We start from the raw sequence: 24,333 nt of genomic DNA on the forward strand, positions 1-24,333 counted from the left end.
TGGGGATCGGAAGGCCACCTTACAGGGCTGTGAACCTCATGGATCTCCTTTCCTCCTGTAGCGTTCCTGAGGTAATGAAACTGACAAACCTCACTTTATGGTGGTTAAAACTGGTTCTCTGCTGCAAAGATCTTGCGGCAGCGGTGACACCACGCCTCCACACAACAAGCAAGGAGCAGGGATTGGAGCAGAGCACAGGCAGCCTCTAAATGTGCAGGTTTTCCTCACACCAATAGGCGTGTCAGTCAAAGTGCCTCGGCGTGTCACGAGTGACACGCGTGTCATAGGTTAGCCATCACTGGTATAAGGTCTGTTTGACCAGGGGGTTAGATTAGAAGACTTCCAAAGTCCCTTCCATCTTTATTCCGATTGACAGCTGTCTGCTCACATATTCAGGCACAAGAAACGACTTCTCCCCTTCCCCCCACACTCCTTCCAGTACCTTCTCCCAAATTCTCACCTGTGTCCGCCGGAGACCATTCCTTTTCTCCTTTCTTTATTATTACCCTTTCTCGGTGGTGCGTCTTGCAAAGCATTTCATAACCGCGATGGAGTTTCATTCTAATTGCTCCACAAACATATTTAGCACTTAGAAGCGATCAAAGCGGTAGGCTTTGTAGGTTAACGTGATGGAGAGTCCAGCCGTTCACACCATCTCTCTCCCTGCATCTCAAGAGGGAAAACGTGCTTGCCACCATTGTGAGCGATCACTGCGGTTGTTAAGTTAGTCACACAGTTGTTAAGTGAACCAGGCTTCCCCCTGGACTTTGCTTGGCAGTTGGTCTCAAAAGGGGATTCCATCATGAATATGAGTCAGTTGCGGACGTTAACTTGGGAACACAGTTGTTAAGTGAATCTGGCTTCTCCACTGACTTTGCTTGTCAGATCACAAAAGATAACCAATGAGACTCCAGGATGTTGCTTCAACGATCATAAATACAGGCCAAAGACAAGCGTCCGAATTTTGATCACATGACCACGGGGAATGAGGCAACGGTCTGAAGTGCGAAGCGTGGTCATCGATCTCTCTTTTTTCAGTGTTGTTGTAACTTTGAACCAGGGGTGGGATTCAAAAATCCCAGCAACCAGTTCGCTGCCCAGTTGCTGGGTGGGCGTGGCCATGGTGGGCATGGCCTACTGGAACTTTCGGGAGGGCCATTGTTTTTGCCTTCCCCGGGGTCCGGAGGCTTCCCTTGGGCCTCTGGGAGGTTGAAAACAACCTTCCCTGGGTCTGGAGTCCCTCCAGAAGCCAGAAACAAGCCAGTTTCCAGACTTTTGGAAGGCCCATTTGTTGCCCTCCCAGAGATCCTGAACTTATCTGCATCCAAAACAGGCTGCAAAAAGACTCCTGGGAGGGGAAGCGCAGGACAGGCAGGGTGGGGCCAGCCAGTCAGTTCAACTACCAGTTCAGCAAACCAGATGTAAATTGAACATCCAGTTCACTCAAACCAGTCCAAACTGGTAGAATCCCACACCTGCTTTGAACTATCTCTAAATCAGGGGGTCGCCAACCTTTTGGACCTCAGGGACCACCAAACTCATAATTTTAGAACCCAGGGACCACTAACTGGTTCTGTGGGCATGGCCTAATTTTGCTTTGTGGTCATGTGACTGGCTGGGCATGGCTTGTATGAAAATATTATAAATATTTATGTAAATATTGAATTTTTTTATTTTTTTAAAAGTAATTTTTACTCAAAATCAGACAAGGCAGGCAGGTAGATCGAGTTGCTCACGGAATCACAGATTCATTCAGAGATCTATCTATCTGCCATTGGCTAGCTCAGTCTGTCACAAAATTTGCTTGCAGGCAAACTCATAAAATTTGCTAGCAAGCAAACTCACAAAATTAACTCACTACACACCATGTATGGAAATATTGAATTTTTTTATAAAAAGAGCAACTTTTATCCAAAATCAGGCAAAGCAGGCAGATTGAGTTGCTCACAGAATCATTCAGTGATCTCTCAATCTGCCATCGGCTAGCTCAGTCTCTCAAATTTGCTTGCTGTGAGTCTGCACTGAATTTGCTTGCAAGCAAACCTTCAGTCCTAAGGGAGGTTCGACTGTGCTTAGCTAGAAAGCAAGAAATCCAACCATTTCCTGCTTCCTAGCTAATCTAAATCTCCTGGCACAGCAGAACAGATGATGGCTTGGAAAAAGGAAAAATAGCAACTTAGCAGACTAATTTACTGGGTAAGGAGTGAGTGGACAGGGAGGGTTCCCGCGGGCCATGTGGGCTGAGCAGGCTTCTGTTTCTGCACAGCCTGGATTAATTGCTTTGGGGGGGGTGCTCTGGGGGTGTGATTTCTCTGCAGCCCACCAAAAAATTTTCACAGCCCACCGGTTGGCAACTGCTGCCCTAAATGAGTAATTGTAAGTTGGGCATTACCTGTACACAGTTTGGTTTGAAGGAAAGTAGGGTGAAGTTTATTACAATATCCATGCTCAGTCAGCCAGCATGAGTGAGTTGGGCAGCCATCGAAATGTTCTTAATAAATAAATAATAAAAAAATAAATACAAATATCACTTTACAAATCAGGAGACTTAATGAAACAGAGATCATTGTGGATTTTAGAAAGAGCTGGCATAGTCATACTCCACTCAGTATCAAGGATGCAACTTTAGAGGTGGTCAACAGTATTAAGTATTGTGGGGGGCAGATAACTAACAATCCAAACTGGTCTCTCCACAAGTCATCCTTACTGAAGCATGCAAACCAGCATCTACATTTCCTGCATCGGATGAGTAGAGCACTTCTTTCTCCTTCTGTCCTGGCCACTTTTTACAGAGGTATAATTAAGAGCATTTTCACGAACTGCAACCCTATTTGATTTGGTGGCTGCAGTATCTCAGATAGAAAGTCCCTATAGAGAGTGGTGAGGACAGTGGAGAAGAGTACAGGAAGCTCACTTCCCATTATTCAGGATGCTGCTTATAAGCGCTGTGTGCTTAGAGCCCGAAACATTGTTAGAGACCCAACACACCCATTTTATGGTCTGTTCCTGTTGCTCCCCTCTGGGAGGAGGTTTCAAAGTATTTCTAGCATGACTACCAGATGCTGCACAAGCTTTATTCCTTACGCCATCCATCTGGTAAACTTGCAAGATTCAATTTTCTCACCATGTACATGTATACATCAGAACTAGAGTGTGTTGTTTCCCTATGACGTAAAATCTATGTGGGTATATGCATATTTATGTATTTATTTATTTATCTTGTCATGTTTATGTTTATATTAGAGGTGGAGACCCTTTGAGAGCTATATGCAACATAATTTTACATTAACGTATGCCAATTAGTGTACCTTCAAAGTGACAAGTCTATCTATCTATCTATCTATCTATCTATCTATCTATCTATCTATCTATCTATCTATCTATCTATCTATCTATCTATCTATCTATCTATCTATCTATCTATCTATCTATCATCTATCTATCTATATCTATATCTAAATCCATATATCCATATCTCTATCTATCTATTTATCTATCATCCATCTATCTATCTATCATAGAATATATGTGGATATATGCATGTTTTATAATTTATTGATTGATTTTTGTCATGTTTATGGAGTATATATTGGTGGCGGTGACTCTTTGAGAGCCACATGCAATGAAATTTCATTTTAATATATAGAAACTTTCATGATGAAACACAACTAAGTTCCAAAGATTTGGAATGCAATCAGCAATATTTGCATCCCAAATCATTAGGATGGTTGTTTTTTGTCATGAAAAGTTCTGTATTTGTTCATTTATTACCTTACATAGCTGCCCAGTTTCAATTTTCTGAAGGTTTGGATATGTCTCCTTGTATGGACTTAGCTAAGGGAAAATCTCCAACAACATCTACCCAATCACATCTCTGCTCAGAAACGAAGTAGGTTTGGTTCTTCATGATGGAAGGCCGCCAAGAAACTCTCAATCTGTAAGCTAGAGAGAACATTTGGGAGGCGGGGGAATGGCCATGCTTTCTAAGGATAGTTATGGAAATTGCATGCTTAGAAATTCATTCAGATTTATTCCAAATTCATAGATAAAAAGATAGCCCTAGAAATCCATCTGTCACCCATCAATGGTGGTTTTGAAGAAGAGATTGAGCAACCATTTGTTTGAGTTGGTATAGGGCCTCCTGCTTGAGTAGGGGGTTGGACTAGAAGTAACTGGAAAGTAACCTCCAAGTTACTTTCCAACTCTGTTATTCTGTTCATTAATTAGTGGAACAGCTCGACTCCAGAAGTTTTGGGCACTCCATCACTGGAGGTTTTTAAGAAGAGATTGGACAGCCACCTATCTGAAATAGCATCGCATTTTCTCCTTGAGCAGGGGGTTAAACTAGAAGACCTCCAAGCTCCGTTCCAATTTCATAATTCTGTATTCTGTAAAATCCCTTCTAAATGGTGCTTTCTTTCTTTCTTCTCTTCACAGATGAACAGGCCGATCCAGGTGAAACCAGCAGACAGCGAAAGCCGAGGAGGTAGCTGGATTTTTCCTTTATACTATAGCCTCTGGCATGCTGGTGTCATTGCGGTTTGTGGGTTCTTCTCTGCCGTGTGGAGATCCATTAGTAACACAATCAGCCTCCACACCCAATTCTCGAGACAGCCCTTCATGAAATCACCTTCATGTTGCGTTGGCATGGCTCGTATTCAATTATTATTTGGTTTTTTTTAAAAGGGACTGGTGATTGCTTAGGAAGCACCAAGGGGTCTTGTTAAGAAGGACACAACTTTGGTGTTGACTTAGCAAAAGTTTAATGATTGCCATGTTGATTTGTTCTCCGGTGTTTCTAAGGCTGAGCGGTTGGCCATCATGTGAGTTTGTTCAGTCCTTGTTCTTTCTTTTAATGGCTTAAGGGGGAATGAAAGCAAGGTTTGATTTTACCTAAGACGAGCCACCGAAGACCTTGTAATCATTTGATGTTGAAGGAGAAAAGAGAATGTATCTGCTGAACAAGACTCTGTATGGTGACAGGAAGGGCATCCGGCCAGTAAACACTCTGCTAGCTTTATTCAATTGCACTGACTCCACCCTGTAAGGGGTCATGGGGTCATTAAAAGAAGATGATAGTTTGTCGGTGGGGTGATAAAGATGGTTTAGAGGGCTTAACCGATTTGTGGCTTGGAATATCTGGGGGAAAGGGGCACCAGTGTAGATGGACCAGTTTTGTTCTTTCACTAATCTTTCAGATATTTTGTATGATGCTAGTTTGTTGAATCTGTGTTGTGTTGCTTGTTGTATTATCTTCCATGTCAGAGCTGGAATTTGCTAGCAGGCAGCCCAGATTTTAGGGTGTCTACAGAGAGAGTTAAAAAAAACAACAACAACTTGAGATGATGGACTTGAATCACACAGAGAGGGTGAACATCTGGAACCCTTTTGACCCACCCAGTAGATCTCTCTGACAGATTCCAAAATGGGATTTAAGGAAAATAGGTGCTGAACTGTTACAATTTTGGAGAATACATGTGCATTGTTGATTTCATCTTGAGGGATTATGGATTGCTCACCTCTCATCAACCATTGGTGGGCAAATATTAGGGATGTATGACTTAGCCTTGGTCTGATTGGAACGAATAATCCACTTTGAAAAAAAGAAAGGAAGAAAGAAAGAAAGAAAGAAAGAAAGAAAGAAAGAAAGAAAGAAAGAAAGAAAGAAAGAAAGAAAGAAAGAAAGACACAAGGGACAACAAGTTTGTCAATTCAATACAGATGGTCGATCCGATTTAGAATAACAGTTCAGTTTTGAGATTTAAGAACTGTGCAAATATGCCTCCTTTCATCTTCACTTACATCGCTCCCTTTAGTCTGACCGTGCCAGCTAGTATGTCTTTATAGTTGGTGTCTTGCCTTTTTTAAAACGTTGAAAATATTTTCTCCTGCCTTCGGATCATCGCTGACACGGTGGCCAAAATGCCTGGGGATGAGTGGGAAGAGAGAAACGGGGGGATGACATGGGAAGGGGTCAAAGGCCAGTTCCCACAACACAATCACCTAAGGCCCCGCATGGCGTCTGCGTATTCATGTCTGGGATTAAGATCCGTTAAGCCGCCCAGAGTCACCTCATTGTGGGATGGGTGTCAAGCAAATTTAACAAATTAATCAATTAATTAATGCATTGTGGGGACCGGAACAAGGAGTTGGTTGAGCGGTAATTACCCTCCAAGGGTTAAATTTTATCGAAACAAAACCATGCCTGACGTTAAAAGAACTCTGGTTGTTTGTGGGAACATCTAAATTGGATTAATAAGTTTGGTTTGCTTAATACTTGATTACTTGTATGTACGCTTGAGAGCTTCTGCAACAAAGACAAATTCCTTGTGTGTCCAATCACACTTGGCTAAATAAAGTATTCTATTCTATTCTATTCTATTCTATTCTATTCTATTCTATTCTATTCTATTCTATTCTATTCCATTCCATTCCATTCCATTCTATTCCTTTCCATATATTCTATTCTATTCTATTCTGTATTCCTATTCTATATATACTATACAGTGCAATGCAGTGCAATGGAATAGAACAGAACAGAACAGAATAGAATAGAATAGAAAATATGGAATGAAATAGAATAGAAATAGAAAAATAGAAATAGAAATAATAGACATAAACATAGACATAGACATATAATTATATTCATTTGTCCATGATAGAATTCACTGTCCACCATGGCATGATAGAAAACAACCCTGACAATGTAGTATTTCTCAACCTTGGTGACCTGAAGATGGATAGACTTCCAATTCCTAGAATTCCCCAGCCAGCAAAATTACACTTGTTCATCTACACTTGAGTGCCTAGATTAGCAAAATTCCTTCCTTCCTTCCTCCCTCCTTCCTTCCTTCCATCTTCCTGTCCATTCCATCTTCCTTCATTCCTTCCTTCTTCCTTTCCTTCCTTCCCTCCCTCATTCTTCCTTTCTTCTCTCCTTCCTTCCATTTTTCTTCCCTTCCATTTTCCTTTTTTCTTTCTCTTTTTCCTTCCTTCCTTCCTTCCTTCCTTCCTTCCTTCCTTCCTTCCTTCCTTCCTTCTCTCCTCTCTTCTGCCCTCCATCCCAGTTCTACTTCCTGTGGAACCTGCTCCTGCAGAAAAAAAACCCTACTTAGTTCCACTCTTTCCAGTGTTTAAAAAGAAGAAGAAGGAATAACTGGCTTTTTCCAACTCAATTAATGTTAATAGCACATTTAACATGCATTTGTCTTTGGTAGGTGTATATCATCCATATACACATAGTGCTTTATGGAATGGTGTAAATAGTATAACAAGACAAGTTCTCTGCTTTAATGAACATAGAATTTAAATTTAATGGAGGAGAGCTGTAGAAAAACCTTAGATTCTTTTTTGCTTAGCTTCCTCGCCAAAAAGAAATCATTACAAAAATACCCAAATTAACAAGCAGACTATACGTTAGCATTTCTCTAATTTTCCTTTTTAAACAAACCTGACCATTTGCAAGATATTTAAAGTTGTGTGGGTTTTTTTTTTTACATACTTGGAGATTACTTCTCTTTTAAAGAAAATGTGATTTGTGTGTTTCAAGAAGGAACAGAAATTGTGGCCACGAGCTGCCTTAAAATTAAACATTTGCAGCAGGAGAAGTAGATGGAATGTATTTGATTACCTCCATCAGAGTATTTGTATCTTAGTCGATACCTTATCAGTGCTGTAAATCCCCAGAAGCTACAAACTGGTTTAAGCAAGTTAAATTGTACATTATATGAATTGTGGAGGAAAAATACGTCAAGAATAGGATTGCACAATCCTTTCCAAACCACACAAAATTCCCCAGCCAGCCTGCTTTAAGATGAGGGGACTTCATGTCCCAGAATCCCCCAGCAAGCATGATTTAAGATGGGTGGACTTCAAGGTTCAAAATTCCCCAGCAAGCATGCTTTAAGTGGAGTGAACTTCATGTCCCAGAATTCTGCAGCCAATATGATTTAAGATGGGCAGACTTCAACTCCCAGAATTCCCCAGCCACCCTGCTTTAAGATAGATGGACTTCAACTCCCAGAATTCCCCAGCCAACTTGTTTTAAGATGTGTGGACTACAAGTCCCAGAATTCCCTGACCAACATGCTTTAAGATGAGCAGACATTAACTCCCAGAATTCCCCAGCCATGCATGGGCTGGCTGGGGAATTCTGGGACGTGAAGTCTGCTCCTCTTCACAGTTGAGAAAGACTGGGATGTACGATAGATCTACACGTATGCGCCCGCGTTGTTTGTCGATGGGTTTACCTTGTGCATTTACGGTCTCACTCCACAATTAATTTGGAAATGTGTTGACTCAACGCCACGGTTTGAGTGCATTAGGATAATGACTCCTTTATGAGGAGGCAATGGTGACTCCTTCTGTGATTACCCAAGGCTACAGTAAGCCTTTCCCTGTATTGTGGTTTATGGCACATCGACCCCAAATGCACTCCCTTTATTGAAAGCCATGCGCCTTCTCCTCCAATAGGGCAGAGCCTGTGCAATCCAGATGGACACCTTGGAGCCTGCAAGACAAAAGCTTTGCCAACCGGTTGCAAACGCAAATGTTTTATTTATGATGCTGATGATGATTGATATGAGGATAAACTAGGCCTGCGATGACGGGCTTTGGAGGTTAGGAGGCAGCTCCAGAGGCGAGAAATGTCCTGTTTTTATTTCATTTTAACAAAAAGGGAAGGGAAGGAAGATTTCAGGAGAGGAGCCTGGGGAAGGCCATTTTCACCCTCCTTGGAGGCTCGAGGAAAAACTCCGGAGCCCTGGCAGGGCCAAAAATGAGCCACCCCCACCGTGGTGCAAGAGGCCAACTAAGCCACGCCCACCATGGCCATGCCCACCCAGCAACCGGACAGAGAACACTTTGCTAAAATTTTTGAAGCCCATATAGGGTTGGACTACAAGACTTCCAAGATCCTCGTTATTCCATTCCATTCCATTCTATTCCATTCCATTCTATTCTATTGTATTCTACATTCCAATATTCTATTCTATTCTATTCTATTCTATTCTGTTCTATTCTACATTCCAATATTCTATTCTATTCTATTCTATTCTATTCTATTCCATTCCATTCCATTCTATTCTATTCTACATTCCAATATTCTATTCTATTCTATTCTATTCTATTCTATTCTATTCTATTCTATTCTATTCTATTCTATTCTATTCTACATTCCAATATTCTATTCTATTCTAATCTAATATTCTATTCTATTCTATTCTACATTCCAATATTCTATTCTATTCTATTCTATTCTATTCTATTCTATTCTATTCTATTCTATTCTATTCTATTCTATTCTCTGTTCTATTCTGTTCTATTCCACTCTACTACACTCGTATTGTATTGTATTGTATTCCACTCCACTGCACTCCATTCTATTCTATTCTCCTGCTCCTCCTCCTGCTCCTCCTCTTCCTCTTCCTCTTCCTCTTCATCCTCCTCCTCCTCTTCATCCTCCTCCTCCTCCCTGCAAACCTCTCTCACTTAGAGCACTGATGACGTTACCTAGTTGGGTCATTAAACATCTACAAGAAAGCAGCCAAGCTCAGAGAGCACCAAGGACCTACAGTCCTCCTGCTCCTCCTCCTCCTCCTTTCTCCAATCTGCAAATCCCACTCCTGCTGGTACTGATGATGTTACCTAGTTGGGTCCCGAAATGTCTGCCTGAAAACAACCCAGCTCAGAGAGCATCAGGGACTCCCCCCCCCCCATTGTGCGGGGACAACACTCGTGATCACGCCGTGAGATGGGTCAAAAAAGGGAATTGTATCTAGTATCAACGGTCATCTCTGGCCAGAAAGAAGCCTGAAAGACAGATCCATTGAAGCTCTTCCCACACGTCTCTGGAATGTCATTTCTGGCTGATGTTTCCAAGCGGCTTGTCAAGGTGTTGACAGACGGCTGGGAGCCCTTTGTGACACGAGAGAGCGCCAGCGATTATACAGGGAAGTCAGACAGGTGAGGCTCCTAATCCTGACCTCCACATGTCAGCCAATGTAACGGGAAGGTGTCAGAAGCCTCCTGACAGCTTCGGCTCTATCTCTGAAATGCAGCCGGTGCGCTCAGCACAAATAGCACGGCCTGCCTGTCTGGTCACAAAAGGATCAACATCAGCTAAGCCCAAGTTAAATCCGGCAAACAAACACCAAGTTGGAGGCATTTAAAGCTCCTTTGAAGCCCCTGACTTGGGGTTGGCTCGGTTTCTTGACGCAAAAGCGGCGGATGCCTTCGCAAAGCTGAAAATACTCTTCTCTGCCTTCCCCCCTCCCCCAAAAGAGAGAGGGGGGAGAGAGGGAGGAAAGGAAAGGAAAAGAAAAGAAAGGAGAGGAGAGGAGACAGAAGGGAAGGGAAGGGAAGGGAAGGGAAGGGAAGGGAAGGGAAGGGAATAATATATGGGTGAAGAAGGGAAGGGCAGGGAAGGGGGAATTAGAATTAGAAGAACTTTGTTGTCATTGTACAAGTACAACGAAACTGTGGATGCACCCCAGCAACTGTTCGCAATACAATAAAACCAAAGCACTTAAAAATGAAGATAAGAAAAATAGAGTACCCACGTCTCCATTTGAAATTTGAGAGTATAATATCTACGAATATATACAAAAAGCTTCAGGAGAGAGAAGGAACAGGAAAGGGAAGGGAAGGGAAGGAAGGGAAGGGAAGGGAAGGGAAGGGAAGGGAAGGGAAGGGAAGGGAAGGGAAGGGAAGGAAATAAGGGTGAAGAAGGGAAGGGCAGGGGAGGGAAAGGAAGGATATATATGGATGAAGAAAGGAAGAGAAGGGAAAGAAAGGAAAGGTTCAGGAGAGAGAAGGAAGAAGAAGGGAAGATGAAAGGAAAGGAAAGGAAAGGAAAGGAAAGGAAAGGAAAGGAAAGGAAAGGAAAGGTTCAGGAGAGAGAAGGAAGGAGAAGGGAAGATGAAAGGAAAGGAAAGGAAAGGAAAGGAAAGGAAAGGTTAGGTTCAAGAGAGAAGGAAGGGAAAGAAGGAAAAGAAAGGAACTCTGTTCCAACTGTTATGAAACAAGAGGTTGGACATCAAGACCTCAAGGATCCCTTTTCCCAAATCTAGAATCCCATCTTTCTCTGTCCTGTTTCCAACTTGTATCCCTTGGAAATGCATTGGTAGATGTTCCATTTTCCTATCCATCTAGACTGTACCCCGGGGGTAGGATTCAAATTTCTTAACAACCGGTTCTGGGGGTATGGCCTAATTTGTGGGTGTGGCTTGGTGGTCATGTGACTGGCTGGGTGTGGCTTGTCTGTAAATATGGTAAATATATATGTAAAGATTGAATTTTTTTTATTTTTTTAAAAAGAGCAACCTTTACCCAAAATCAGGCCAAGCAGGCAGGCAGTTTGAGCTGCTTTGCAGAATCACAGCTTCACTCAGAGATCCACCTTTCTGCAATCTGCTGCCTGAGTCTGCACTGGAAAATAGAAGCTTCAATCCTAAGGAAGGTTCAGCTCTGCTCTCAGGCCACTTCTCCCTTCCCCGACCCCGCTGAATACCACCCCGGAGGGGAGGGGAGGAGCCTGCCAGTGGTGCGATTTGCCGGTTCTCCAAACTCCGCAGAATCGTAACAACTGGTTATATAGAACTGGTCCAAATGGGTAGAATCCCGCCCCTGCTGTACCTACCCATCCAGACTCCGAACCCACACACGCACGCATGCACACACACACACACACACAAAGTGATGATGCTTTCAAAGGCAGCCAAGAAATAGTTTAAATAAATAAGAGGTGCGTGGTTTGCGGTTGGGGGCTCTAATTTTGGAACTGAAAGAGTTGAGCAAAAACGAAGCGAGTGGCTGCTTGCATTCTAATGCCGCCTCTTAATTAATTCAGCTGCCGTAGATAAGAATCCAAAGACAATTTAGAAATCTGAATGGGTCAGCTGTATACATCCTGGGAGAGATGCTTCCAAATATGGAAGCGCTCCCGAAGAAGCTTCCTTCAACACTCAACATCTCATTATTATTGAAGGCCGAGAACGAAGCGATGACTTATCTTTATTTTTGCGCGATATCATTAGTGAGCGGAGGTAACAGTGGCGCTTAAAACGGATATCGCTTTTCTACAGGGTTAGGCAGAAGTCTGCTTTTTCTTTAAAAAGAAAAGAGAAGAAAAAGAAATCCAGAAATATCTTAGCCTCTCTCCTCGTTGGGGAGCAGCCATATGGAAATAAGCCTTATTGTGTGTGTCACGGATGCACACTGTAGCCCATGGTTAGGTTTGGCACATGGGACAGACATTTTGCAAAGGCTTCGTTCATCAAGCGTTGCCCCTAGAGAGAAGAGTCTGGGGTTACTTCAGGGAAGCTGGGGTTTTATGCAAAATCTGTCAAGGAGAAGAGAAGGAGGGAGGGAGAAAGGAAGGAAGGAGAAAAAATAGAGGGCAGGAGAAAAGTTGGTTGGATGGATGGATGGATGGATGGGTGGCTGGATGGAAGGGAGGGAGGGAGGAAGGAAGGAAGGAAGGAAGGAAGGAAGGAAGGAAGGAAGGAAGGAAGGAAGGGGAAGGTAGAGAGAGGGTGGTAGAGAAGATTGGAGGAAGGAAGGAGGGAAGGAGGAAGGAAGAAAGAAAGATGAGAGAGGGAGGGAGGGAAAATGGAAGGAAGGAGAAGGAGAGAGGGTGGGAGAGAATGTTGGGGAGGCAGGAAGGAAGGATGGATGGAATGAAGGAAGGAAGAAAGGAAGGAAAGAAAGAAGGAAAAACGAAAGAAGAAGATTGCAAGTAATGTTGGACGGATGGAAGAGTAGAAGGGTGGAGGGAATGAGGAAGGAAGGAAGGAAGGAAGGAAGGAAGGAAGGAAGGAAGGAAGGAAGGAAGGAAGGAAGGAAGGTAGGAGGATGGAAGGAAGGAAGGAGAAAAGATAGAGGGCAGGAGAAAAGTTGGTTGGATGGATGGATGGATGGAAGGAGGGAGGGAGGGAGGAAGGAAGGAAGGAAGGAAAGAAGGAAGGAAGGAAAGAAGGGGAAGGGAGAGAGGGTGGTAGAGAAGATTGGAGGAAGGAAGGAGGGAAGGAGGAAGGAAGAAAGGAAGATGAGAGAGGGAGGGAGGGAAAATGGAAGGAAGGAGAAGGAGAGAGGGTGGGAGAGAATGTTGGGGAGGCAGGAAGGAAGGATGGATGGAATGAAGGAAGGAAGAAAGGAAGGAAAGAAAGAAGGAAAAACGAAAGAAGAAGATTGCAAGTAATGTTGGACGGATGGAAGAGTAGAAGGGTGGAGGGAATGAGGAAGGAAGGAAGGAAGGAAGGAAGGAAGGAAGGAAGGAAGGAAGGAAGGAAGGAAGGAAGGAAGGTAGGAGGATGGAAGGAAGGAAGGAGAAAAGATAGAGGGCAGGAGAAAAGTTGGTTGGATGGATGGATGGATGGAAGGGAGGGAGGGAGGGGGAGGAAGGAAGGAAGGAAGGAAAGAAGGAAGGAAGGAAAGAAGGGGAAGGGAGAGAGGGTGGTAGAGAAGATTGGAGGAAGGAAGGAGGGAAGGAGGAAGGAAGAAAGGAAGATGAGAGAGGGAGGGAGGGAAAATGGAAGGAAGGAGAAGGAGAGAGGGTGGGAGAGAATGTTGGGGAGGCAGGAAGGAAGGAAGGAAGGAGGGAGGGAGAAGGAAGGAAGGAAGGAAGGAAAGAAAGAAAGAAAGAAAGAAAGAAAAGAAAGAAAGAAAGAAAGAAAAAGAAAGAAAGAAGGAAAAATGAAGGAAGGGGATTGCAAGTAATGTTGGAAGGATGGAAGAGTAGAAGGGTGGAGGGAATGAGGAAGGAAGGAAGGAAGGAAGGAAGGAAGGAAGGAAGGAAGGGAGGGAGGGAGGGAGGGAGGGAGGGAGGGAGGAAGGAAAGGAGGACCGGAGAAGAGAGAGAGAGAGCAGGAGAGAAGGAGGAAGGGATGGAGGGAAACAAGAAGAAACCCCCATGGACTTTACTTGTCTCTTGAACAAAAACATCCTCAACATTTTTTTTCCCAACCTTGTGGATTATCGGTTTATTCCAATATTCAGAACAGACACTAAGTTGATTGACCTAAATTTCCCCCCAATCTCCCTCAAATCCTTTACCTTTTTAGGTAAAGTTACCAGTTAGAATAATTAATCAGTGGAACAACTTACCTCGAGAAGTTGTAAATGCTCCAAAACTGGAAGTTTCTAAGAAGAGATTGGACAACGATTTGTCTGAAATGGTACAGGGTTTCCTGCTTAAGCAGAAGGTTGGATTAGAAGACTTCCAAGATTCCTGTCTATTCTATTCTATTCTGTTCTGTTCTGTTCTATTCTATTCTATTCTATTCTATTCTATTCTATTCTATTCTATTCTATTCTGTTCTGTTCTGTTCTGTTCTATTGTACTGCTATTCTATTCTATTTTATACTATTCTACTGCTATTCTATTCTATTCTATTCTATTCTATTCTATTCTATTCTATTCTATATTCTATTCTATTCTATTCTACTCTACTCTACTCTACTCTGTTCTGTTGTGTTCTGTTCTATTGTACTGCTATTCTATTCTATTTTATACTATTCTACTGCTATTCTATTCTATTCTATTTCTATTCTATTCTACTGTTATTCTATTCTATTCTATTCTATTCTATTCTATTCTATTCTATTCTACTGTTATTCTATTCTATTCCATAGTTCTATCCTATTCTATTCCATATTTCTATTCTATTCCATTCCATTCCATTCTGTTCTATTTCTATTTCTATTTTTTAAAAGAATAAAAAATGAGCGGCCCGCATTTTGCAGGCTGTTCTTGTGAAATGTGCTGAGATATCTTTTTGTGTTCCCAAGGATTTGCTCCGGGAGTTGGGAAATAGATACACACACCCCTCACCTGTCCTGTATCATCAGGGGTAATGAAATAAGACAGAGATTGGGGGATTCATTTACATTCCTTGCATCTCTACCCCCCCCCACCTCCCCCCCACCCCCCAAAAAAATCCCCCCTCCCCCTTCCCATTCGCTCCTTTGTCATCCGAGAGATCTACAGCTTTCCTTGCCTGGTTTGGGATTTGGAATATATTTAAAGACCGTGATGAGTTTTGCATTTGAATGCAAGAATCCCAGCCTCACCTGTCATTTCTCGCCAATTTGATCTGCTTTTGCTCAAGGCTCCATTTCCACGGGAAGGAAGGAGGGGAAGGAGAGAGGGAGGAAGCCTTCCCCTTAATGGGGTCAGTAGCCCTCAAGAAGATGCCTGAAAAATCTGTCAGTTTGGAATAAGAGGGGTTTTTTTAGTATTATTAAAATAGCAGGTAAAATCGTGTGTGTGTGTGTGTGTGTGTCTTCGTGGGTGTAGGTGTATCTATAAATGTATGTAAATAAATATAAATCATGTATATGTGTATATATATCTAATAAATATAATATATGTGTTTATATATGTTTTATATTTATATATGCTGTATACACACACACACAAATTGTATATCCATCTATCTATCATATCTATCTATCTATCTATCTATCCATCTATCTATCTATCTATCTATCTCTATCTCTATCTATCCATCCATCCATCCATCCATCCATCTATCTATCTATCATCTATCTATCTATCTATCTATCTATCTATCTATCTATCTACAGGTGAAACTCGAAAATTAAGAATATTGTGCAAAAAGTTCGTTTATTTCAGTAATGCAACTTAAAAAGTGAATGTAATATATGAGACAGACTCATTACATGCAAAGCAAGATAGTTCAAGCCGTGATGTGTCATAATTGTGATGATTATGGCTTACAGCACATGAAAACCCCAAATCCACAATCTCAGAAAATTAGAATAGTGGAAAAAGGTTCAATATTCTAGGCTCAAAGTGTCCCACTCTAATCAGCCAATGAAACCAGAACACCTGCAAAGGGTTCTTGAGCCTTTAAATGGTCTCTCAGTCTGGTTCGGTAGGAATCACAATCATGGGAAAGACTGCTGACCTGACAGCTGTGCAGAAAACCATCATTGACACACCCTCCATAAGGAGGGAAAGCCTCAAAAGGTAATTGCAAAAGAAGTTGGATGTTCCCAAAGTGCTGTATCAAAGCACATTAATAGAAAGGTATGTGGAAGGAAAAAGTGTGGAAGAAAAAGGTGCACAAGCAGCAGGGATGACGGCCGCCTGCAGAGGATTGTCAGGAAAAGATAATTCAAAAGTGTTGGGGACTTTCCCAAGGAGCGGACTGAGGCTGGAGTCAGTGTATCAAGAGCCACCACACACAGACGGATCCTGGACATGGGCTTCAAATGTCTTATTCCTCTTGTCAAGTCACTCCTGAACAACAAACATCAGAAGCATCTTACCTGGGCTAAAGAAAAACAGAACTGGTCTGTTGCTCAGTGGTCCAAAGTCCTCTTTTCTGATGAGAGCAACTTTTGCATCTCATTTAGAAACCAAGGACCCAGAGTCTGGAGGAAGAATGGAGAGGCACACACTGCAAAATGCTTGAAGTCCAGTGTGAAGTTTCCACAGTCTGTGTTGATTTGGGGAGCCATGTCATCTGCTAGTGTTGGTCCATTGTGCTTCATTAAGTCCAGGGTCAACATAGCCATCTACCAGGAGATTTTGGAGCACTTCATGCTTCCTTCTTCAGACAAACTTTATGGGGATGCTGACTTCATTTTCCAACAGGACTTGGCACCTGCCCACACCACCAAAAGCACCAAAACCTGGTTCAATGACCGTAGGACTACTGTGCTTGATGGGCCAGCAAACTCGCCTGACCTGAACCCCATAGAGAATCTATGGGGCATTGCCAAGAAAAAGATGAGAGACATGAGACCGAACAATGCAGAAGAGCTGAAGGCCGCTATTGAAGCATCCTGGTCTTCCATAACACCTCAGCAGTGCCACAGGCTGATAGCTTCCATGCCACGCCACATTGAGGTAGTAATTGCTGCAAAAGGGACCCAAACCAAGTATTGAGTACATATGCATGCTTATGCTTTTCAGAGGTCCGATATTGTTCGATGTACAATCCTTGTTTTATTGATTGCATGTAATATTCTAATTTTCTGATATTGTGGATTTGGGGTTTTCATGAGCTGTAAGCCATAATCATCTCAATTATGACACATCACAGCTTGAACTATCTTGCTTTGCATGTAATGAGTCTATTTCATATATTAGTTTCACCTTTTAAGTTCCATTACTGAAATAAATGAACTTTTGCATGATATTCTAATTTTTGGAGTTTCACCTGTATGTATGAAGAGAGAGAGAGAGAGAGAGAGAGAGAGAGATATGCAGGTCTTGACGTGTTTGGGTCTTTTCCCATGTATGATCTTACACAGGAAAAGACCTGAACACGTCAAGACCTGCATACTTGTACCTGTGAAAATCTACGAAAATATATATATAGAAATTTTGGCCCTCGATTGTGGTCGTAAATCAAGGATAAATATCTTTATATTTTTATTTCCATATCTCTCTATCTATATTATATTTATATCTCCATATCTATATCTATCTCCATATTTATATTGCTCTATCCCTATATCTCTCTCTATCTCCTTATCTCTCTATTATATCTATATTTCCATAGCTATATCTACCTCTATATCTATCTCCATATCTGTTATATCTATATCTATTATGTCGATATCTCTATCTCCATATCTCTATATCTCTATCTCTCTATCTACATAGCTATATCTATTTTTTATTTATTTTATTTTATTTGTCAATCGCTTACAAGGTACACGTATATACATAGTTATGAATACATGAAATGGGTACATATAAGAAAAATAAAAGAAACAATAGGACAGAGACAGTAGGCACATTGGTGCGCTTATGCATGCCCCCTACACCCCTATTGACCTCAGGGATGAGGTCAATAGTAGACAGTCTAAGGTTAAAGTTTTTGGGGTTTGGGGAAGAAACCACAGAGTCAGGTAGAGGATTCCAGACATTGACCACTCTGTGGCTGAAGTCGTATTTCCTGCAATCAAGTTTGGTGTGGTTAACTATACATCTATATCTATTATATATCTGTATCTCTCTATATCTATTATATTGATATCTATTATATTGATATTTCTATATCTATATATACCTCCATATAGATATATCCATATTTATCGATATCTATTTTATCGATATCTTTTATATATCTCCATATTGCTATATCTCTATCTCCATATCTCTATCTATTTTATCTATATCTATATTTCTCTATTTATAGATTGCTATATCTCTGTTTATCTCCATATCTATATCTATTTTATCTATATATTTCTCTCTCTAGATATAATATATATTATATCTATATTGCTATATCTATATCTACTTCCATATCTCCATATCTATATCTATATATTATATCTATATCTATCTCTCTATCTCCATATCTATATCTATATCATCTGTTATATCTATATCTTCATGTATTTATCTCTCCATATCTCTATCTCTCTATATCTATTATATCTATATCTATTGTATTGACCTCTCTATCTCCATATCTCTATCTCTCTGTATCTATTATATCTATATTTATACCTATCTCTCAGCAAGCCTTCCAATAGCGAACCCTTTTTGAACAATAGTTGTCAGCTTTTTAAATGGCAGGTCTCGGCATCTACTCACCGCAGGGATTATCAGAAGGAGTTGGCTCTTAACTCAACACATAACATTTCAGGCACATCCTCATTCCAAGGGGGACACGCCGCCAGTGTGAAAGTAACACGTTTGAATTTTTCCTCCTGATTATTATAATTCTGCCGGATTTAAGGATGAGCCTCCTTCAAGGCTGCACAAATAAGACACCGCCACCGTTAATGTGAGAATGGATTTGAAACTTTTTTTTTTGCTAAAAAAAAGTAAAATAAAAAAAAAAAACCTCCTGGCACTCAGAAAGGAACAGAGAAATTTTTTTATTTATTTCCATGTACCAATATCTAAGGGGCTGCCACAAAGTGTGTGTGTGTGTGTGTGTGTGTGTGAGAGAGAGAGAGAGAGAGAGAGAGAGAGAGAGAGATTTCTTGATCTCTCCCTCTTTCAAAGAAATAAACAAATCATCCATTTACTTTCTTTGTCTCATTGGCTTCCTGAAAACCTGGAACTGAAAAGTTCCAGGGTATACAGGTCTGGAAAGAAAGAAAGAAGAAAGAAAGAAAGAAAGAAAGAAAGAAAGAAAGAAAGAAAGAAAGAAAGAAAAAGAAAGAAAGAAAGAAAGAAAGAAAGAAAGAAAGAAAGAAAGAAAAGAAAGAAAGAAAGAAAGAAAGAAAGAAAGAAAGAAAGAAAGAAAGAAAGAAAGAAAGAAAGAAAGAAAGAAAGAAGATGATAGATATAGATAGATAGATAGATAGATAGATAGAGATAGATAGATAGATAGATAGATAGATAGATAGATAGGGTGGGAGGAGAGAGAGAGAGAGAGAGAGTGAAGAGAGAGAGAGAGAGAGAGAGAGAGTCAACTTATATTCCAATGTACCAGAAGGCAGGACAAGAAACAATGGATGGAAACTAACCAAGGAGATGAGCAACCTGGAATTAAGGAGAAACTTCCTAAGAGTGAGGAGAATTAATCAACTTGATTCCTCCAGAGGTGGTGGATGCTCCACCCACTGGAGGCTTTTAAGAAGAGATTGATTGGATAACCATTTGTCTGAAATGGTATAGGGTTTCCTGCCTGAGCGGGGGTTGGACTAGATGATCTCCAAGGCTCCTTCCAACTCTGTTATTCTGTCATTTATTCAATCAATCAGAATAGAGCTAGAAGAGACCTTGGAGGTCTTCTAGTCCAACCTGCTGCTTGAATAGGAGAGCTTATTTCATCCCAGACAAGTAGCTGTCCAGTCTCTTCTTAAAAGCTTCCAGTGATGGAGCAACCACAATTCCTGGTCACAAGCTAGTTAATTGTCCTCACCATTAGGAAATTTCTCCTTAAATTTCTCCAGGTTGCATCTCGCCTTGAATGAGTTTCCATCCGTTGCTTCTTGTCCTGCCTTCTGATGGTTTGGAGAATAGCTTGACTCCCTCTTCTTTGGGGCAGCCCCTCAAATGCTGGAAGACTGCTATCATGTCTCCCCTAGCCCTTCTTTTCTCTAGACTGGCCATACCCAAATCCTTCAACCGTTCTTCATATGTTTTAGTCTCCAGGCCTTTAATCGTCTTAGTTGCTCTGGATTTATATTGCTCTTAGCTCTTATACCCGTGTGCTTCGCTACGAAACTATGTGGTCGGGCTTAGTTTGCGGGGAGGAAAATACGGGAAAAAAATTCTGCCTCTGCCTACCAGCATCCATCGGTATCCACCTGGCTAGCGTCCTGTTAGTGTGTGAGAGAGTGGAGGGCTGTTCGGAAAGTGAAACAGTATGTGTTGTGTGAGCAAGAAGGAGACAGCAAGGAGCCTGGGTGTGGCTTAGCTCAACTGTTCTGTACTAAAGCTGCTTGGTGCTGCTCTGAAACTAAAACTGAAATTCCTCTCCTCTGCTCGTGTTTTGCCTTTGGAAGAGATTTCTTTTCAGGCGGGGAGGGGGAGTCGAACTCCTTAGCATCAGAGCGTGTTAATAATGATATAGGAAATACTAATGCTCTGATGGTCACTTCAAAAAATCCTAGAAGCCAAGAGGATATAGAATGTATATGTTGTCCATCTGACTGTTATGGCTACTCTGGAGGGCTTACCAAATAATTTTATGCTTCCGATATCTCTGCATTCTATTTTCTTGCCCAAACAGGCTGCTAAAATATGTATCAAATCCTTTCCTCATTAAAGACGGGAGAGAAATCATTAACTTTACATTTGAATGCAAACGTTGGCTCAGTCTGTGTGCAGTTTTGTAAGCTGGAATACAGTAAAGCGCCGATATCTCTGTTTTCCAAATGTTACAGTACCATTCCCTGATTTATTTATTTATTTTCAAAAAAAAACAAAACGGAATTGTGCATGCTCACATACTGATAGGGAGAAGGGCACGCGACAAGATTGCATTATGTAAAATCGGTATTATTCAAATACTGCCGTGCATCTCAGAGAAAAAGTTATACACTGTTGGGTAGAGTGAACGGAAAGTTGGAAAAATCAGCAAAATCAGAGAGAAAGATTTATCTTGATTCAATCTTCTTTCGCTTCCCATACTAGTATGCAAATAGCTGGAGCAGCTTGGTGTACCAGTTATGGCATCAGGCTAGAAACTGGGAGCTTGTGAGTTCTAGTTTTGCTTTAGGTATCAAAGGTGCTTGGGTGACCTTGAGCCAGTCACCAGGAGATGGGGAATTCTAGTCCATGCTTAGGCAGGAAAGTCAGCTGGGTGACTTTGGGCCAATTACCAAGCTCAGAGAGCACCAAGGACCCCACAGTCCTCCTTCTCCTCCTCTTCTTCCGTTTGCAAACCCCACTCCCTTCTAGCACTGATGATGTTACCTAGTTGGGTCATGAAACGTCCTAGAGGCAAGGAAACCACCAAGCTCAAAGCACACCAAAGACTCTACAGTTGTCATCATCTTCCTCTTCCTCTTCCTCCTCTTCTTCTTCTTATCTTCCTCCCCCTCTTTTTCTCCTCTTCCTCCTCTCTACAAAGCCCCTCCATCCTAGCATTGATGATGTTATCCAGTTGGGTGTTGAAATGTATGCAAGAAAACAACCAAGCTCAGAGTGTATCAAGGACCCCACAGTTCTCCTCCTCCTCCTCCTCCTCCTCCTCCTCCTCCTCCTCCTCCTCCTCCTCCTCCTCCTCCTCCTCCTCCTGCCCTTTCTGCAAATCCCCTCCCTTGTAGCATGATGATATCACCCCGTTAGGTCATGAAACGTCTGCAAGAAAACAACCAAGCTCAAGAGCGCCAAGGACTCCTCAATTCAACCTTGAGCTACAGATGTTCTCCTCTTGGTACAATCCCTAACATTAGGTAAAATGAGGCAGTGGTGTCTTAACTACCTTGGGGATATCCTGAGCAAGCAGCAAGGATTTAGTTCCTGCTTTATTGAGAGAAATAAATGTATTGGTTCTCTTGATTTAATCCTAGATACTGCATGTTTCTATTGGGGAAGAGATTATTATTTGCATCTTTGCTCCAGTTAGCAAAAATGGTCTCCTTCGTGGAAATAGAACAAGTAAGATACCCAAGTCCCGGGGGACCAGTTTGCCTGACTCGGTAGGTGAACTTCTCTGGAGACAAAAGGAGGAAGTTTCTTTGTAGTAAAATATCAGAGAGCAAACCTGATCCTCCTTCAAACCTCTTTCTAGAAGTTACAAAGATTTAAAGAAGGTAGCTGACTGAAGTCAGGCCAGTTTGAGTTCAGGGGTTGCAGTCGGAAGTTCATTAAAATACTTTGGATGTGCAATGTTTCAACCCGTACAACCTGTTACAACTGTTTCATCCTTCCCAACGTATTTCTTCTCTTTCCAAGCAGATCTTCATTTTAATAAAGGAGAATATTTAGGGCTCAGGGCTGAAATGAGGGGGGTCCTTGGTGCTCTCTTAGGTTAATGGTTTTCTTGCAGACGTTTCATGATCCAACATCATCAGTGCTAGAAGAGAGTGAAGTTTATGGAGAGGAGGAAGAGGAGGAGGAGGAGGAGGAGGAGGAGGAGGAGGAGGAGGAGGAGGGAAAGAGGAGGAGGGAAAGAGGAGGAGGAGGAGAAGGGAAAGAGGAGAAGAAGGAGGAGGAGGAGTGAAAGAGGAGAAGAAGGAGTGCTCTCTTAGGTTAATGGTTTTCTTGCAGATGTTTCATGACCCAGCTAGGTAACGTCAACAGTGCTAGAAGGGAAGAGGTTTATGGAGAGGAGGAGGAGGGGAGGAAGAGGATAACTGTGAGGTCTGTGGTGCTCTCTGAGCTTGGTGGTTTTCTTGCAGACATTTCATGACCCAAGTAGGTAACATCATCAGTGCTACAAGGGAGAGGATTCTAGGTAGGTAACATCATTGAGTTAGAAATGAGGGGTGTGTTTGATAATGTTACCTAGTTCGGTCATCAAATGTCTGTAAGCCTCCTCCTCCTCCCTTCCCTCCTCCTCCTCCTCCTCCTCCTCCCTTCTACTTCTCCTCCACTTTACAAGCCCCATCCCTTCCCAGCACCAATGATGTTGTCTAGTTGGGTCATGAAACTGACAAGGCAAGCTACTAGTATATAAAAGAAAAAAACGTCACTCCCTCTTGGCACTGATGGTGTTACCTAGTTGGGTAATGAAACATCAGAAAGCACCAAGGACCATCAGATCTTCATTTCTCAGCTGGACCAGTTCTACGGAGCTTCTTCCAACAATCCCAAACCATCTAGCCAGATTCAGTGGCCTCCCTAGGCATCTTCTTAACTTCCTGGTCTGAAAGGGGAAAGGTGGCTTGAAAATTCCAAACGGGGCCAGAAAATCATGATCGTTTGAGAAACTTTGAAGATGTTTGCCCAAAGCAAAAGTGGAATTCTTAGAAAGGAACTCCTAAAAATGAAAGGAACCCCTAAAAATGTCAGAGGAACCTCAACGGGAATGTTTATGGCTTATCTCTTCGTGAAGGTCCATCTCTGGTGGAAAGGAATCATTCTGTGGAGCGGACAGCTTTCTCCATCATCGCATTTTGCTTTCTTATGGAGTCTTCTACAGTAGACAGATGAAGGGATGCGGTGGCTCAGCGGCTAAGACGCTGAGCTTGTCGATCAGAAAGGTCGGCAGTTTGGCAGTTCGAATCCCTAGCGCCGCGTAACGGAGTGAGCTCCCGTTCCTTGTCCCAGAAGCTTCTGCCAACCTAGCAGTTTGAAAGCATGTAAAAAAATCCAAGGGACCCCTTTGACAGGAAGGGAACAGGATTCCATGCGCCTTTGGTGTTTAGTCATGCCGGCCACATGACTACGGAGACGTCTTCGGACAGCGCTGGCTCTTCGGCGTTGCAATGGCGATGAGCACCGCCCCCTAGAGCTGGAAACGACTAGCACAGATGTGCAAGGGGAACCTTTAACCTTTTACAGTAGACAGAGCCATCTAGTGGACAAATGGCCAACAACCAAGGAGAGCAGGATGCTCTAAAATTGGAGAACGTTATGCTGCGAATAGCTTACCTGCTGCTGAAGATAAGCAATTCTGATCAGGATAGAGCTAAAAATTCCTAATTTTTTAGAAGATGGATATCAGTGATCACAACCCAGAGGTTTTTGAGAAGGCATTGAGCAACCATTTGTCTGCAATGGCACGAGGTTTCCTGCTCAAGCAGGAGGTTGAACTAGATGACCTCCAAGGCCTCTTCCAACTCTGTTATTTATTTATTTTTAATTAATAGAACAGCTTGCCTCCAGAATTTGTGGGTGCTCCGTCACTGCAGGTTTGAAGAAGAGAATAGACAACTGGAATAGACTCTCCTGCTTGAGAAGGGGGTTGGACTAGATGACCTCCATGGCCCAGAAACTTT

The 24,333-nt window shown here is 42.2% G+C and overlaps 1 protein-coding gene across 20 annotated transcripts in view; it reads left to right on the forward strand.

Annotated features, from left to right (window-relative positions):
• Positions 1-24,333, forward strand: part of CELF4 (CUGBP Elav-like family member 4) — an 801,906-nt gene that overhangs the window by 475,853 nt on the left and 301,720 nt on the right. For all 20 annotated transcript variants that reach the window (XM_087927563.1, XM_087927573.1, XM_087927558.1 and 17 more), the window contains exon 3: positions 4,438-4,486. In XM_087927563.1, the coding sequence (XP_087783689.1) occupies positions 4,438-4,486 (49 nt within the window). The remainder of the gene's footprint in view (positions 1-4,437; positions 4,487-24,333) is intronic.

The sequence above is a fragment of the Pseudonaja textilis genome, chromosome 2 (genome assembly GCF_049901715.1).
Source record: "Pseudonaja textilis isolate UNSWEBS1 chromosome 2, rPseTex1.2, whole genome shotgun sequence".
Classification (NCBI taxonomy): domain Eukaryota; kingdom Metazoa; phylum Chordata; class Lepidosauria; order Squamata; family Elapidae; genus Pseudonaja; species Pseudonaja textilis.